Source organism: Geotrypetes seraphini, chromosome 12 (genome assembly GCF_902459505.1).
Source record: "Geotrypetes seraphini chromosome 12, aGeoSer1.1, whole genome shotgun sequence".
Lineage (NCBI taxonomy): Eukaryota > Metazoa > Chordata > Amphibia > Gymnophiona > Dermophiidae > Geotrypetes > Geotrypetes seraphini.
The window spans coordinates 2,062,305-2,079,958 of NC_047095.1; the positions used below are offsets into that span (position 1 = coordinate 2,062,305).

The following is a 17,654-nucleotide window of genomic DNA, read 5'->3' on the forward strand; positions in this document are numbered from 1 at the left end:
CCCATTTTCTACACAAGCCCCTCCCACTGTTATATAGAAGACAATCTTAAAAAATCAGTTATTGATTCAGACCTCATCAATAGTTCAATAGAGTTCTTGAATTGGATCAATTCATCTGTAAGGCGCCTATCCAATGCCCGCTGTGCCATCATGCTATTGTGGAGGCTCTTCATCTGACGTGGGATACGGTCTAGGAGGTTCACATATTGCTGCCTGCATGGAGAGAGGGAGGTGAAATGGGAAAATAAGTAAAAACACAAGAAGAAGAGTGAGAGAAGACAACAGATACAAAACCAAAACAGAAAGAAAAGAGGCAGAATGGTTGGGGAACAGGGGAAAAAAATCTCAAACTACTAAACTAAAAAAGAGATGGGGAAGGATATTTGGGCCTCAAGAGATGTGGCCCTTTACAACAGCTATATGCTACTGCTTAATAGGGTATGTCAGTTTTGGAGATGTCATAATTTTAAAAAGCACTAGTGAAAAAAATAGTACAATTTCATGTGGAAACTCAACAGCTAGCTTTAAATTTTGTGTAATGCTGAAGTACTTCCACTAAACGTGTATTGTACAAAAGGCTTGTTTGATTCATTTTCTTTTGTAAGGAAGGAAGGTGGATTAAAATATTTAGGAATTTGGATAAAAAATACGCTGGAAGACAATGAAAGACAATGAAAAATCTTTATTACAGAAGGTAACAGAAATGTGTGAACAATGGAATCCATTACATCTGTCTTGGTAGGGGAGAGTCCAAACTATTAAAATGATGATATTGCCTGTGGTTTGTTATCAAATGGGAATGTTACCAGTTTTCTTTAAGGGGTCCTTTTACAAAAAGTTAAATAGTATTTTTACAAAATTTGTTTGGCTAGGTAAAACTCCTAGAATCGCTTTAGTATCTTTACAAAAACCAATTGTGGAGGGTGGGGTAAATTTTCCAAATTTCTATAGGTATCATCAAGCCTATATTTTGTGCCAGGGTATGTATTGGGTCCTCCCAGAGCTCATTGATAATACCCCAGACTGGTTGTGGTTGGAATGGCGACTCATGTCTCCTCTACGTTTATGTCATGTCCTTAGCATTAAAATGCCTAGATTGTATAAAGACAACAGAATATTAATGGATACATGGAAAACTCTGCGATATGTCAGCAATTTAACATCTATTCCAATCTATAAATCGACAAATCAAACTATATGGTTAAACTCCAAGATTCAAATTGGCGGATTTAAGGTCATCTGGAAGCATTGGATGATAGCAGATATACGGATTTTAGATGATGTTATTTCAAAATGGTAAACTGCTTGATTTTTCACAGCTGCAAAATAAATATAGTCTTAATAAATCACAAAGCTTTAGATGGTTGCAGCTGAAGCAGGCCATTCAGGCAGGGTTCCCTGAATGGAAAAATCTTAATACGCAATATAGTTTAGAATTTTTATGCTTTCAGGTGGACTTCTTGGGACACCAGGCCGCACAGTGGTATAAATTGATAAATGAATTTGTAAATAAAAAACCTAAAACTGGACTTAGGGATATTTGGAGCATTGAGATTAAACAGCAAATTTCTGTGTTTCAATGGCCACGAATTTGGTCTTGGAGGATGAGATGTACAGTGTCCGCGTCTATGAGACAAACTTGGTTTTTCCTATTACATAGAGCAGGGGTGCCAAATAGGTCGATCGTGATCGACCGGTAGCTCGCCAAGGCAAAGTGAGTCGATCACCCAGGACTCACTTTGCCTTGGCGATCTATCGGGCCGATTAGTCTTCCTCTCCACAAAGTCAATTCTGCCGTCGGAGAGGAAGTTTGGGCCAGCCAATCGCTGCCTGGCTGGGCGGAACTTCCTCTCCGACGGCAGAATTGACGTCGGGAAGAGGAATGCTGGTCGGCCCGAAGCAGGGAGAGCATGGGGCGTCGTCGGCTTTGGGGCCTGTTATCCATTGGTGGTGGTTTGGGTCCTGTTTCCCGATGGCAGCGGCAGTGGCTTGGGGAAGGGCAGGGAGAAAGAAACAAAGGGGGCAGGCAGGGAGACAGAAGGAAAAAAGAGAAACAGAAAAAAAGAAAGGGGGCATGAAGAAAGAAAGAAAGATCAGGGAGAGAGGAAGAAAAAGTTGGGGGAGGGAATGAGGTGTGGAGGAGAGGAAGCATAAAGGCTGAAAGAAAGATTGGATGCAGTCAGAAGAAGAAAGTACAACCAGAGACTCATGAAATCACCAGACAAGGTAGGAAAAATGATTTTATTTTAAATTTAATGATCAAAATGTGTCTGAATTTATATCTGCTGTCTATATTTTACAATATGGTCCCCTTTTACTAAACCGCAATAGTGGTTTTTAGCGCAGGGAGCCTATGAGCGTCAAGAGCAGCGCTGGGCATTCAGCGCAGCTCCCTGCGCTAAAAACTGCTATTGTGGTTTAGTAAAAAGGGAGGGGGGTGGGTATTTGTCTATTTTTGTATGGTTGTTACTGAGGTGACAGTGCATAGAGTCATCTGCTTTGACCTCTTTGAAAAAACCCCGGAATAGGAATGATAATTAACAATTCTATGCGTACAGTGTGCATTGTGTTTTTTTAAAATTTTATTGTAGGTAGATCATTTTGACTTGGTCATTTTAAAAGTAGCTCGCGAGTCAAAAAAGTGTGGGCACCCCCTGACAGAGCATTTTGGACCCCAGTTAGATTACAGAAGTTAAATAGCTCTAAGTCTAATAGATGCTGGCATTGTAATCTTGAGATTGGGACACTAGATCATTTGTTATACTATTGTCCCTTTATCTTGACCTTTTGGAAGTCAATCTGGACACAAATAAATTGTTTATTGGAGAATCCCGTAGCTTTATCGTATGATACGATTCTATTTGGTATGTCAATGAGAACAAAAAGCCAAATTTCATCAAACAATAATAAGCTTTTATTGATTATGACAGGAGTCACCATACAACATATCACAAATAATTGGAAAAATTGGAGCAGACTTAATTACAGTTTTTGGTGGAACTCGTTCTGTCACATTTATAAGATGGAGAGAACAATAGCCATACAAAAAGGGAGTTATAAAAAAATTTAAAGAGATATGGGACCATTGACAAATTATTGTAATGAATATATATCATTTTTCCATTATAAGTACAATATAAGTGAAGGGGGGAGGAGGGGAATTATGAATTTTATTAAATGTTTGGATCAATAAAAAGAATATTTTATAGGATACTTTTGATTGCATATGTTATGGTAGGGATGGGAGGGAAGGGGTTAAATTTTATGTATTAATGTTAAATATGAAAGAAATTCAAGTGATGTATTTAATTTCAATTCTCAATTATTGATACACTTGTTGTAAGATGTAAAAATGAATAAAGAATTATAAATTTTGTGTAATGCTATTTACCTACCTGGAATTTCAAGGAAATTATGCAAAAATATACAAATTAGTGAAATATGTTTAAGTGCCCTGATAAAACATACAGTAGTTAATTCACCTCTCCAAAAACAGCAGATATTCTCACATATGTGTGAAGATGTCCATGGAGCCCTAAGTGGACATGTACCAAAATGTTCTGCCATGTTAAAACTTTAGCACTGTCTATACTACGCATGCGCTTCCCCTCGACATTGACTTGCGGGACCTTCATTTCCATCCTAAAGCTAAGAAGTCCGCTAGGGGAGGGGGGTGAATTTTGAGAATATCTGCCTGCTGTCCTCAGAGAACACCTGCTCCAGATGAGGAACTATGCTTTATCCGAGGACAAAGGAGAAATTAAGTTCTTTACTGCTAATTTACTTTCTTTTAGCCTCTCCAGACCAGCATAGGATTAATCTTATAAGCGGGTATATATCTCATCATGACCAGCAGATAGAGACTGAGACAAAACTTTGGAACTGTACATATCATGTGACCCCTCATCAGTTATCTCAGTCTGCCAAATAGCCAAGCAGAATTAAGAACCATATACAGAAAACAAACAGGACTCCGAACAGGAGTATGAACAAATAAAAACAGAAATGCTGATGGAAAATGCAAAAGAACAAATGCAAATAGCAAATGTCCCCATAGGTCCCCAGCAACGCCAGCCAAGCCACAGCCACTGTTCTTAATCTTCCTGACCCTAGAAAAATACTAGAAACTGACCGAAAAATGAAAATCTGCATGCAAGAACATGACAATAGACAGGGTGGGGTCCTATGCTGGTCTGGAGAGGCTAAAAGAAAGTAAATTAGCAGGTAAGAACCTAATTTCTCCTTCTTTAGCAACTCTCCAGACCAGCATAGGATTAATCTTACAAGCGGGACATACCAAAGCAGTCCCCACCATAATGGGTGGGACCCCCGAAGGGCCGACACTAGAACACGCTCACCGAAAACCGTGTCCCAACGCGCCTGAATGTCCACATGATAGTGTCTGAAAGGAAAGTAGAGAAGACCAGACTGCCACCTTACAAATATCCACAGGAGGCACAGTGAAGACTCAGCCCAAGAGGCTGCCTGACCCTGAGTGGAATGAGCCTTGAGAAATTCCGGAACAGTCTTTTTCTGAAGAAGATAAGTGGAAGCAATAGCCCCTTGATCAAGCGTGCAATGGTAGCCTTGGAAGCACCATCCCCCCTATGAGGACCCGCTAGAAGGACAAAAAGATGATCTGATTTTCTGATCTCCTGGATCCTCCGCAAGTAGGCGCGAAGGACCCGACCAATATCCAATGTGCACAACTGTTTCTGCTCAGAAGAACCTGCCAGACTACCCAGGACTGGGAGGACCACAGACTGACATGAAAAGGAGAAACTACCTTTGGCAGAAAGGAAGGAACAGGCCTCAACACTACCCATTCCTTAGAAAACTCGAGGAAGGGAGACCTACAAGAAAGAGCCTGCAGCTCCGAAACACGTCTAGCAGAAGTAATAGCCATCAAGAAGACTGCCTTAAGAGTAAGGTCCTTTAACGTGCAGGCAGCCAAAGGCTCAAACGGGAGGGGGGGGTGCACAAGCTCGGACAGGACCAGATTCAAATCTCAAGAGGGAACAAAATGGTCACATGGGAGCAGTGGCGTACCAAGGGGGGGGCGGGAGGGGGGAGCCCTGAGGGGGTGCTCCCGGCCTTGCCGTTCAGTCCCCCCCCACCCCCGAAGGACCGCTCGCCTCACTGACCTTCCTGCACCACCTGTGAAGCAGCCCGCAGCAGGTTCGCGACGTCAGCGATCCCTGAGCTGCTTGGGCGCTGCTTCCTGCGCCACGGTCCCGCCCCTCCTCTGATGTCAGAGGAGGGACGGGACCGCGGCGCAGAAAGCAGCACCTAAGCAGCGCAGGGATAGCTGACGTCGCAATCCTGCTGCGGCTGCTTCATAGGTGGTGCAGGAAGGTCAGTGGGGCGAGCGGTCCTTTGGGGGTGGTGGGGGGGACTGAACGGCAAGGCTGGGAGCATAGGTAGTGCTGCTTCATAGGTGGTGCGGGGAGGCCAGGGGGGCGAGCGGTCCTTCGGGGTGGGGCGGGCGGGCAGGCAGGCACGCTTTCAAGGGGGAGGGGGGGGTGACAGGCAGGCAGGCAGGCCTTCAAGAGGGGACAGGCCTTCAAGGCGGGGGACAGGCCTTCGGGAGTGTGTGCAGATCTTCAAGGGGGAGGGACAGGCCTTCAAGGGGGGGCAGGCAGGCCTTCAAGGGGGGGCAGGCAGGCTTTCAAGGGGGGGGACAGGCCTTCGGGGGGGCTGCAGGCCTTCAGGGGGGGTGCAGGCCTTCAGGGGGGTGTGCAGGACTTCGGGTGGGGTGCAGACCTTCAAGTGGGTGCAGGCCTTCAAGGGGGGGGACAGGCCTACAAGGGGGGGGGACAGGCCTACAAGGGGGGTGCAGGCCTTCGGGGGGGGTGCAGGCCTTCGGGAGGTGCAGACCTTCAAGGGGGTGCAGGCCTTCAAGGGGGGACAGGCAGGCAGGCCTTCAAGGGGGGGACAGGCAGGCAGGCCTTCAAGGGGGAGACAGGCCTACAAGGGGGGGGACAGGCCTACAAGGGGGTGGGACAGGCCTTCAAGGGGGGTGCAGGCCTTCGGGGGGGGGGTGCAGACCTTCAAGGGGGTGCAGGCCTTCAAGGGGGGACAGGCCTTCAAGGGGGGGACAGGCCTTCAAAGGGGGGCAAGCCTTCAAGGGGGGGGACAGGCCTTCAAGGGGGGGACAGGCAGGCCTTCAAGGGGGGGGACAGGCCTACAAGGGGTGGACAGGCCTACAAGGGGGTGGGACAGGCCTTTGGGGGGGGTGCAGGCCTTCGGGGGGGTGCAGACCTTCAAGGGGGTGCAGACCTTCAAGGGGGGACACAGGCCTTCAAGGGGGGGGACAGGCCTACAAGGGGGAGGGACAGGCCTTCAAGGGGGGGACAGGCCTACAAGTGGGTGGGACAGGCCTTCAAGGGGGGGACAGGCCTACAAGGGGGGACAGGCAGACCTTTAAGGGGGGACAGGCCTTTGGGGGGGACCCTGGTTTAGAAGTACACGGAGGGAAGGGGGTGTTCAAAGAGACGTGCATATGCCAAACTTTGGGGGGGGAGGAAGAAATAATGCGTCTGAAAATAGAGGATAGGGAGAGAGATGATGGACCATGGGATTTAGGGAGGGAAGGAACAGAAAGGGAGAGAAATTGGACACAAGGGATGGTGTGGAGGAGGGATAGAGATACTGGATAGGAGGGTAATTGGGAAAAAAAAGGGAGAGACGGTGGACTCTGGGATGGTGGGGAAGGAGGGAGAGATGCCGGATGAAAAGGTAGTTAAGAAAAGGTGGATCTATGGAGGGAGATGAAAAAAAGGAAAGATACCAGACTTCCTGGGGAGGGAAGGGAAATGGAAAGGGAGGACAGATTTGGCAGATGGATGGTTAGCATGCAGAAAGAAGAAAGAAGGAGACCCTGGCAAGCAAGTTATCAGAAGAAAACCAGAGCCTTGGACCAACAAGATTTGAAATATAACCAGACAACAAAAGGGAGAAAAATTAATTTTATTTTCTGTTTTGTGATTATAATATGTCAGATTTGAAATGTGTATCCTGCCAGAGCTGGTGTTGGACTGCAAACGTGAGCTAGGATTTAACAGAGAGAGGAAAAGTCCTTTTTGTTTCTTTATTTTATTTACACCACAGCGCCAGTGTGGTTAGGAGAAGCCAAAGGGGGTGAAAAAGCTATAAAACCCACCAAGAGTTTTGAAAAAAATCACCCAACTGGGCAGGAAAATCGAATTGAAAAACCAATTCAATAGGCTGAATTGAATCAAAAATTTTTTTCCTGAATCTGGCAGCATTAGTTTGCGCTACTGTCTTAGACTTTAGGACCTGGGATTGGGGAGAGATGGCATCCTCAGTACTTTATAATGCAAGTGAAACGAGGATTTGGTCAGACTTTTGAAGGGTCTGCAGAAAAAAAATATTGTATAGGCCGGGGACATGAGACAGCAGGAAATGGGAACTTTTCTTCCTTCTATTTTTGTGAATGGAAAGGCTGAGGATGTCAGAGAGTTCAGTTAAAATATGTGCTTTATAAGAAAATATAATAATGTGTTTTATAAAGTTTATAGCATAGCTAGCCTACCCAGTGAGGTGTTCCTAGTGGTGGTGGTGGCAGCGTGTCAATGTGTTGAGAGGAAGAGGTGGTCTGGGAAATTCTGCTGAGCAAACTCCGGGCTCATTTCCACCCTCCAGTTAGTCCACTCCACTCAACTGGTTCACACACTGAGTGGGTCTTTGGGTGTTGTTTTGGGATCTCTTCCAGTGGTTTATCAGTATCTCCTTCTGGTCCAAGGAAGGAAACTTTGTTATCCTTAGCATTGACCTACAGAATATGTTTGTAACAGCGCTGCTTGTGTGGCATTAGGCTATGTAGTGATCGAAAGAAAAAAACAGACCTTTGCACTTTTTTGCACTATATGGTGGGTGTATAAGGAGATTCACATTTCCTGCACAGCTAAGTCCATGTGAAGTTACCTTGTGCTGTATTTGACATCTAGCAAGGTCTCTGTTTGAAAGGAAAGATCTAAACTTAAAAATGAAGTGGCCAGAAGTTATGGTAAAAGCAGGTAGTGTAGCTGGTTTTAAGAAAGATTTGGACAAATTCCTGGAGGAAAAGTCCATAATCTGTTATTAAGACATGGGGGAAGTGTCTGCTTGCCCTGGATCGGTAGCATGGAATGTTGCTACTCTTTGGGTTTTGACCAGGTATTAGTGTCCTGGATTGGCTACCATGAGAATGGGCTACTGGGCATGATGGACCATTAGTCTGACCCAGTTAGGCTATTCTTATGTTATGTTCTCATCTGTAGGGGCCTTTGTTTTCACTTCTTATTTTAATGTATTTTTTTTCTGGGAACTTATCAGTGTTTTTTATAATGGGAACAAAAATGGAAGAGAATTAATGTGTGTGGGATGAGGGGGTAACTAATTTCTTCAGCTAAATAATTCAATCCACTTCAAACAGACATAGGAAAACTCACGCACCATTCACATACCCTCCAACCAAAAACGTCAAAAGAAAAAAACTGTTCGACAACCTCCTAGCCATTCGAGCTGCAACACTCGACCCCCAACTCTACAATCAATTGACATCGACCACAGACTGCAAAACCTTCAAAAAGAAATAAAAACCCTTCTATTCAAAAAACACATAAAAACGAACTAACACAATCAGAACTGTCCCAAGCATCACCTGCAACTACTCCATATGTACTTCTGATGTCATGACAATTCAGACATAATTTATGTTATGGAATATAAGAAAATTTTCACTGCCTGTTTCTATTCTGACCATTTATTCCGTTTCATGGTCATTACAAAAAATATTTTTTTACATGGGGGGGTGTCAAAAAATGATGGGCCCCGGGTGCCACATACCCTAGGTATGCCACTGCATGGGAGGCTTGAGAAACTCGGCCACCGGCATGAAGCAAACCACATCAGGAATGGCAGTCAGACGCTGACCCAGTAATAACCCACGAAAGGCTGAAAGGGCCACAAGCTGAACCTGGAGAAAAGACCAAACCAGGCCCCTGTCCAGGCCATCCTGCAAGAAGTTTAAGATGTTAGGCAGGGGAAGAGTGAAAAGCAACAACTCCTCGCGATGTACACCACTCCTCAAAAATACGCCAAACTCGCACATAAGCCCGAGAAGTGGAAAGTCTGCGGGACCCCAAGAGAGTGTAGATCACTTTGTCGGAATACTCCTTCTTACCTAAGTGATTCCATTTAAGAGCCAAGCCGTAAGACAAAAGGGACTCGGATCGAACACTGGAATGGGGCCCTGAGGCAGAAGATCAAGCGAAAGAGGCAGAGGAAGAGGATCCGACACCAGATGCTTCACCAGATCCGCGTACCACAGGCGCCTGGGCCAATCCAGAGCCATCAGAACCACAAGGCCCGGATGTCGAACTATGCGGAGAAGAACTCTGCCCACTAATGGCCACGGAGGGAACACATACAACAATCCCTCTGTTGGCCATGGTTTAACCAGAGCATCCAGACCCTCGGCCTGACTGTCTCTGCAATGACTGAAGAAGTGGGGAGTTTTGGCATTGACTCCTGTGGCCATCAGGTCTATTAGGGGCTGACCCCAAGACTACACTATCAACTGAAAAGCCACATGGCTTAGACACCACTCTCCGGGATCTAACATGTGACGACTGAGGAATGTCTGACAGAACCTGGACTGATTTGCCCGTCAAGAAGGAGTGGAAGGCTAACAGCGCCAGACGGAGGGCTCTGGTTTCCATAACATCGATTGACCAGGACGCCTCCTCTGTGGACCAGGTGCCCTGAGCTAAGTGACCTAGACAATGAGCTCCCCAACCAAGAAGACTGGCATCCATGAGAAACACCGTCCACTGTGGATGATCCAGACTTGTCCCTTGAACAAGATGGGAGGTCTGGAGCCACCAACAAAGACTGGAGCAGCCAAGCCCCTCAGAGGATCAGGGTGATCTAGACTGAGGGTCTGGGATGACTACCTCTGAAGCAGGACATACAGAAGAGGATGCATGTGGACCTGAGCCCACCTCACCATGTCAAGGGAAATCGCCATTGACCCCAAGACTTGGAGGAAATCCTGTGCCGAAAAACACTGGGATGCCATAAGCAGGTGAATTTGAGTTTTTATTTTTTTTTTTTTCCATTATATTTTTATTTTCAAATTTCATAAAAAGTGTACAGAATAATAAAATACATTTGATACATGCATAGTATCACTTTTATATCTAACACAATGTATGTCTGAATTTGATTTTCCCCCTTCCCCCTCCCCCCACCCCTTCACCACTTTAATATAATATTTTCAAATTTTATAAAAGTATATAACATAATAGAATACAATTAATAATTATTCAATAACATATTTATATCTAAAACAATATATTCTAGATAAATTTTATTCATTTTCCCTCCCCCCACCCTTCTATTATCCCTTAATCATTTGTTACATTTTGTATCATATGTTATAATATATTATATATAAATTGTTTTCCTTACCCCCCCTATATGTGTGTCATAAGAAAATCTCTAAAAGAAGAAAGGAAGAAAAAGTATTCTATTATTTAATCATTACAGGATTTTGTCAATGGCCCCCATATTTTTATAAATTTATTATATGTTCCCTTTTGTATTGATATTGATCTTTCCATTTTAAAAACATGGCATATTGTATTCCACCAAAATGTGTAGTTTAGGTTGTTGTAATTTTTCCAATTGTTAGTTATATGTTGAATGGCAACCCCTGTCATAATTAATAAAAGTTTATTATTTTCTGGTGAAATTTGACTTTTTTTTCTCATCATTGTTCCAAATAAAATTGTATCATATGATATTGCAATATGATTTTCCATTAATTTATTAATTTGTGGCCAAATTGAATTCCAAAATATTTTAATATAAGGACAGTAGTATAAAAAATGATCTAATGTCCCTGGTTCTAGATTACAGTGCCAGCATCTATTAGATTTAGAACTGTCTAGTTTTTGTAAACGAGTAGGGGTCCAAAAAGCTCTATGTAATAAAAAGAACCATGTTTGTCTCATAGATGCTGACACTGTACATCCCATTCTCCAAGACCAAATCAGTGGCCATTGAGATGCATTAATTTGATGTCCAATCTCAATGCTCCAAATGTCTCTTAGACCATTTTTTGGTTTTTTATTCAAATATCCAGATATTAATTTATACCACAGTGCGGCTTGATGTCCCAGGAAGTCTGTTTTAAAGCAATAAGAATTTTAAACTATATTGATTGTTTAATGATTTCCATTCAGGGAACCCAACCTGAATGGCCTGCTTCAATTGCAACCATTTAAAACTTTGTGTTTTATTAAGACCAAATCTATGTTGCAATTGTGAAAAATCCAGCAGTTTACCTTCTGAAATAATATCATCTAGAGATCTAATTCCTGCAATAATCCAGTTCTTCCAAAGGATTTGGGCTCCGCCTATTTTGATCTTGGAGTTTATCCATATGGATTGATTAGTTGTATTTATATATTGTGATGGGTGTTAATTTATCTATAAATCTCAATGTTTTCCAAGTATCCATTATTATTTTATTTGCTCTGTATCTTTTAGGTATATTAATACTTGGTAAATGAACTAAATTTAGGGGAAACATAAGGCGCCATTCCAAATATAACCAATCTGGTGCATTATCTATAAGTTCTGGGAGGATCCAATACATACCCTGACGTAAAAATATAGGCTTGATGGTACCTATAGAAATTTGGAAAATTTACCCCTCCCTCCTTAATTGATTTTTGTAAGGTTACTAAAGCTATTCTAGGTGTTTTACCAAGCCAAAGAAATTTTGTTAAAATTCTATTAAGCTTCTTATAAAAGGACCCCTGAAAATAAATAGGTATCATACTCATTTGGTAGCAAACCACAGGCAACATCATCATTTTAATAGTTTGAACTCTGCCCCACCAAGATATATGTAATGGGTTCCATTGTTCACATAACTCCATTACTTTTTTTAATACATATTTTTCATTTTCTTTTACAGTATCTTCAATTGTTTTTTTAACTTGAATGCCTAGATATTTAAATCCTTCTTCTTTCCATATGAATGGAAAATATCAAATAATCCTTTTACACAGTAAACATTCAAGGGTATAATTTCAGATTTATTCCAATTAATTTTATACCTGAAAATTTGCCAAACTTATCAATTAATTCCAATAAAGAAGATAAGGTAGACTCTGGATTTCTCAAATAAAGCAAAATATCATCAGCATAAGCCGAAATTTTATATTCCATATCTGAATATGGAATTCCTTGTATCTCCCTCGTTTGCTGTATTGCTAACAATAAGGGTTCTAATACAACATCAAATAACAAAGGAGATAAAGGACAACCTTGTCTAACTCCCCTCTGCAATTGAAAACCATCAGATATCTTATTGTTATATTTAATCTTGCAATCGGGAAGCTATACAATGTTTTTACCATTTGTATAAATCCAGAACCTATACCAAACCATTCTAAAGCCTGATACATAAAATTCCATTCTACCCTAATCAAATGCTTCTCTCGGCATCTAATGAAACTGTAAATGCCGGTTCATCCATTTTTTTTGATAAGTTTAGCATGTGTAAATAATAGTCTAGAGTTATTGGAGGAATGTCTTTTAGCAACGAAACCCGTTTGATGCATATCTATAATATGTGGGAGAGCTTTGGCTAATCTCAAAGCCAAAATTTTCGCCAAAAGTTTATTATCAACGGTTTATCAAAGATATAGGCCTGTAGTTTGAAACCAAAGTAGGATCTTTATTTGGCTTAGGCAAAACAATTATTATTGATTCAGCCATAGTACCTTTTATATTACCTTTTATAAGTTGTGTCTGATATAATTTTAATAAATGTGGGGAGAGGATATTTTGAAATGTTTTATAAATTCTACTGTGTAACCATCACCACCTGGAGCGGATCCAACTCTAAGAGATCTCAATGCTGTTTCTAATTCTTTTAATGATATAGGTTCTTCTAAACTTCGTTTTATATGATCAGGAATCTTAGGTCCATTTATTAAATCTAAAAATTTTTTTTCCATCTTTTTGTTTCTCCAAATAAGGTTCGGAAGAATATAGATCTTTATAAAAATTTAAAAATTGTTTTAATATTATATTTGTTTGATTTGTTATTATACCATTATCATCTTTTATTCCATTAATATTAGTTCTCCTTTTTTTTGCCTTAGATAATTTGCTAATAATTTTCCCGCCTTATTAGAATTTCCATAATACACCGTTTGTTTGGAAAACAAATCCTTTTCTTATCATTTTTGAAGTTAATTCATTATATTTACCTTTTACTTTCAAAAGAGCTTGCAAAACTTCATATTCCCATTTACTTATCAATTTAGCTTCTAATATTTTTATTTCTTTTTCTAATTCTATATATTGTTTTTTAATTTGTTTCCTAATAAAAGCTGAATATGATATGATATTACCCCTCATAGTTGCTTTAAATGCATCCCATACATTCTCTATAGATGTATCTTCCACTAAATTTATTTGAAAAAATTCATTAATTTGTGTTTTAAAATTTTCAAAAATTTGTCATCCACAAGCAATGTATTATCAAATCTCCAAAGAGGTCTATTATTTTCTAATTGATCTAATTGTAATTCTATCCATATTCCCCGATGATCCGAAATGATAATAGGAATCAATGGAGGCTTTAATCACTTGTTTGCACTTTATTTGTTGAAACAAAAATATAATCTATTCTTGAAAATGATTTATGAACCTGTGAACAAAATGAAAACTCCTGATCATTAAAAATGAAGAATACGCCATTATCTTTCAAATCACATTGATCGAATTAAATTATCTAGACCTAAAGATTTAATTATTTTTACCTGGTTTTTTTATCCAATAATGGATCCATTACAGCATTAAAATCTCCAGCCACCACTATATTAGAGGCAGCCAGTGGTAATAACATATTTTGTAGCTTTTTGTAATAAAATTCTGATTGATTCGAATTAGGGGCTATATATATTAAATAAACGTCAGGGTATCATTTCCCATACCTATATCGATTTGTATCCATCTTCCATGTGGATCTGAATTTTTTTACCTTTATATTGGCCATACATTTTTTATTTATAAGGATTGCAACCCCTGCTTTTTTACCCACTGCTGGAGCAAAAAAACATTCTTTTATCCATCCACCTGATAATTTCTGTGATTCCTTCATATTGAGATGGGTCTCTTGCAGACAGTAAATATCTGCATTTTGTTTTTTTAAAAATGTTAATATTTTTTTCCTTGTTAATTACGTGATTTAGGCCATTGACATTAATAGAATATATTTTAAAAGACATTATAATATTTTAAATACTTTTCATTATCTTATTCTTCCTCTCCTCTTTCATATTTAATATCCAAAAAATTTTCTTCACGACACACATATTTAACCCTAATGTATCTTCCTTAATTATTATAATAAATATTCTCCTTATCCCTCCCTTTCCCACCCAATACATTGGCTGCTTAAGGATACACATTTGAACTGAAATCCTAACATTCTCCCCATTCCAGGGCAATCAATATTCAATTGTTTAAACAAATTTCCCTTCTATCTATCTATATTGATCTTTATATTTATTTAATCATTTTCCCATAACATTTTATTAATGTATCATTTTACATTTAACAATATGTTAATTTGTATTTCCTTAGTATTATGATTTCAACATATAATTATTTTAAACATATATGCAGTGTATTATTTAATAATTTTCCTATATTCTGTTCTTTCTTTCATATAATTTTTATTGTCTTTTCTTGTATTGTTTTCCTCCATTTCTTCAAATATTTTGACATGTTATATTTTCTGATTTTTCATAGAGTCTTCAAAACCATCTTAATATATTATGTTATTATATCATAGGTTCTGGTTTAGAGAGAAACTCTTTTAGTTTTTCAGGATCCTCAAAATATAAGGACTTGTCACACGATGACACTCTCATTTTCGCCGGGTAGTATAGACCATATTTAAAATCCTTTTTCTTTGAGTAGAGGTCTCATGTCTAGTAGTTTTTTCCTTTTAGTTGCTGTAATTTTTGGCGAAGTCTGGTAAAATAACCATAATCTTGGATCCTTTATAATTCAAGTTTTTTATCTTTTTTTGCCGCATTTAGTATCTCTAGTGCTTGTTGGTATCTCAACATTTTGAAAATGATTGGTCTTGGTCTGTTTTTATTTTCTAGATTTTTTGTTGGGATTCTATGCGCCCTTTTCAATTTCAATTGGTTGTTTCAATTCTAATTGTAGAATTTTGGAATTAAATTTTCAAGGAAAAGGATAGTATTTTTTCCCTCTAGATTTTCTTGTATTCCAAAGAGTTTGATGTTCTTTCTTCTTCCTCTATTTTCGTAATCCTCCAGTTGGTCTTTTAATTTATTTAATTCCAGGTTGTCGTTTTTTACATCTTTTGATTCACATTCTATAGTTTTCCATTTTTGATTCTAGTTCAGTTGTTCTTTTGTTGTTAACTTCCATTTGTCTATGTATATTTAAAAATTTCTTCTTTTCATTTCAGACATATTAGTTATAGTTTCTTTAAGCATTTGTTTGATTTGTTTTAATTCTTCCATGACTTCAGCTTTTGCTTAATGTGTCTGATTTCTTCGATAGGAAGGTGGTATTTTGCTTGGTGTTATTTGTTCTTGTTTCTGTCTTTTTGCAGATGTACCAACCTCATTTTGTTTTGTCTGGTACTTGTCATGTTGTTGTTTTCTTTTTCTTGGTTATTATTCTTTCTTAAATTTAATCTCTTAGGTTTAGGTTGGGTGTTCTTAAGTTTTTAATTTCTTTTTTTCTAGGATTTAGTTCTATCTTTTGAAGTAGATTTTTTTTTTTTTTTTATATTTCTTCTCCCTTAAGCCCCTTCACTATCTCAATGAGAAGGGAAACACTCAGTCCTGATAATTTTTTCCTTCTCTTAGATCTCTCTGAGACTTAGTTAGGTCTTTCATAGATTTAATATTCATTATATCCTGAAGTCACTCTCTCTTAATGACACTCCGCTTCAGCGCTGATCAAATAAAATATTTTTGGGTGGTCCTTTCTTCTAGCTCTCCTCTCACGAGCCCAATCGCAGCCCCGACTGAGGAAAGCAACACCTTTTCCAATTATTTTCTTATTTTGGCAATTTTGAAGCAACTGTATTCTATTTATTCACAGCGTCTCTCAATTTCCTCAATATCTTGTTGCTTCAGTCTTAAAAAGTTCCATTAATCCTTTTCTCTGTCTCTTCTCTCATAAGCCCAATCGCAGCTTTGTCAGAGGAAAGGGACATTCAATTAAGTACTTCTTTATTCTAGCAAGCTGATATTTATTTGTTTACATCACTTCGGTATTTAATTACTGAGAGAAAGTGCCGATATTCTTCTTCCTCAGTTACTCAGTCTCCCTTCCATCAATGTCAAAGGAGGATAATTTTCAATTCTATATTTTCTTTTCTGCCTTCAGACTTTTACTTCTTTTTTTTTTTTTTTTTATCACAAAAAGAAGCAGTAATTAATCGATCTCCTTATCTCCAGGCTCCAACTCAGCTCCGGCTAGAGAAGGCTATAACAAACCGTCTCAGTTCCATAAATCAACTGTCAGCAGCCTTACTAACGAGATCAGTCTCTCTCTATTTTTTTTTCTCTTCAATGTTAGTTAGTTTAAACATTCAGCACATAGAAATAACAACGCTCTTGATATTTCTAAATTTTCTTTTCCCTGTGCCTTACCTAGTTTGGCAAGGCAGGCTGGTGTCATTCACGCTGTGAGCTTTTTTTAAAAATACCTCGTCGTTACAGCAACTGTCATCTGTCATTAAAAAAAAAACCGGCAAAAGAGAAACAGACCTTTTCTCTTAATTTTCTCGCCCAGACTTCACCCAACTCTCAGCAGTACTTCTTTTCACTCTTTAATAACAGCGTTTTTCTTCGATTGTTTCTGTTAATAGATTTTTTTTTCTGTTAGTCATCTGCCGCGTCAAACCAGCGCCGAGAGAAAAACCGGCAATCCTTCCCTCAGTTTTCCTCTCTCAGTATCTATCTCAATTTTATCGGAGGAACTTGTAGGGCTCTGAGTCAGCGCCGGCAGTAGAAATCAAACCGCTATACAGATCAACTGACAGCAGCCTCACAACCAGATCAGCTCTCCTCTTTTTAACTTTTAATCAGCTTTCATCGCCTCAACGGACCCTCTCTCCAATCCTCCACTGTCCCAGCAAAGAGAAAATCTTCCGATTTTTTGCCCCCAGAGTCTTTGTTCAGCGCGGGCACAACTCACTCCCCTTTCAGCTCCTCTCTCTGTAATTCTCTCCTTCCCAACACCAACAAATTTTACACTCGTTGGTCAGTTTAAGTTTCTATCACTCTCACTCTCTGCTTGCCGTCTCAGCACAGACAAAAGCCGGTGAAATTACCTTCTCTCAGCTTTTCTTCGATGTCAGCGTCTTGATGTCGGCACTCTGATTATTTAGCTGTTATTCACTCAATCTTCAATTTTAATCTTAAAAGGTAGTATCATCATCAATAATAATTATTTTTTGATGTAATCTTCATGAAGGGAAATATTATTTTTTATCTTCAGTTGCCTAAATGGAGAGGAGCTCAGCGATTACACGTCCATTCGTGTTCGCGTTAAGCCACGCCCAGAAA

General features: G+C 39.7%; 1 protein-coding gene across 6 annotated transcripts in view; it reads right to left on the reverse strand.

The window, feature by feature from the left end:
• Window positions 1-17,654, reverse strand: part of AXDND1 (axonemal dynein light chain domain containing 1) — a 383,395-nt gene that overhangs the window by 198,414 nt on the left and 167,327 nt on the right. For all 6 annotated transcript variants that reach the window (XR_004536635.1, XM_033916370.1, XM_033916373.1 and 3 more), the window contains one exon: window positions 73-213. Coding sequence is in view for 5 of the 6 variants with exons in the window: in XM_033916370.1 (XP_033772261.1) it covers window positions 73-213 (141 nt within the window). In the remaining variant the exon portion in view is untranslated. The remainder of the gene's footprint in view (window positions 1-72; window positions 214-17,654) is intronic.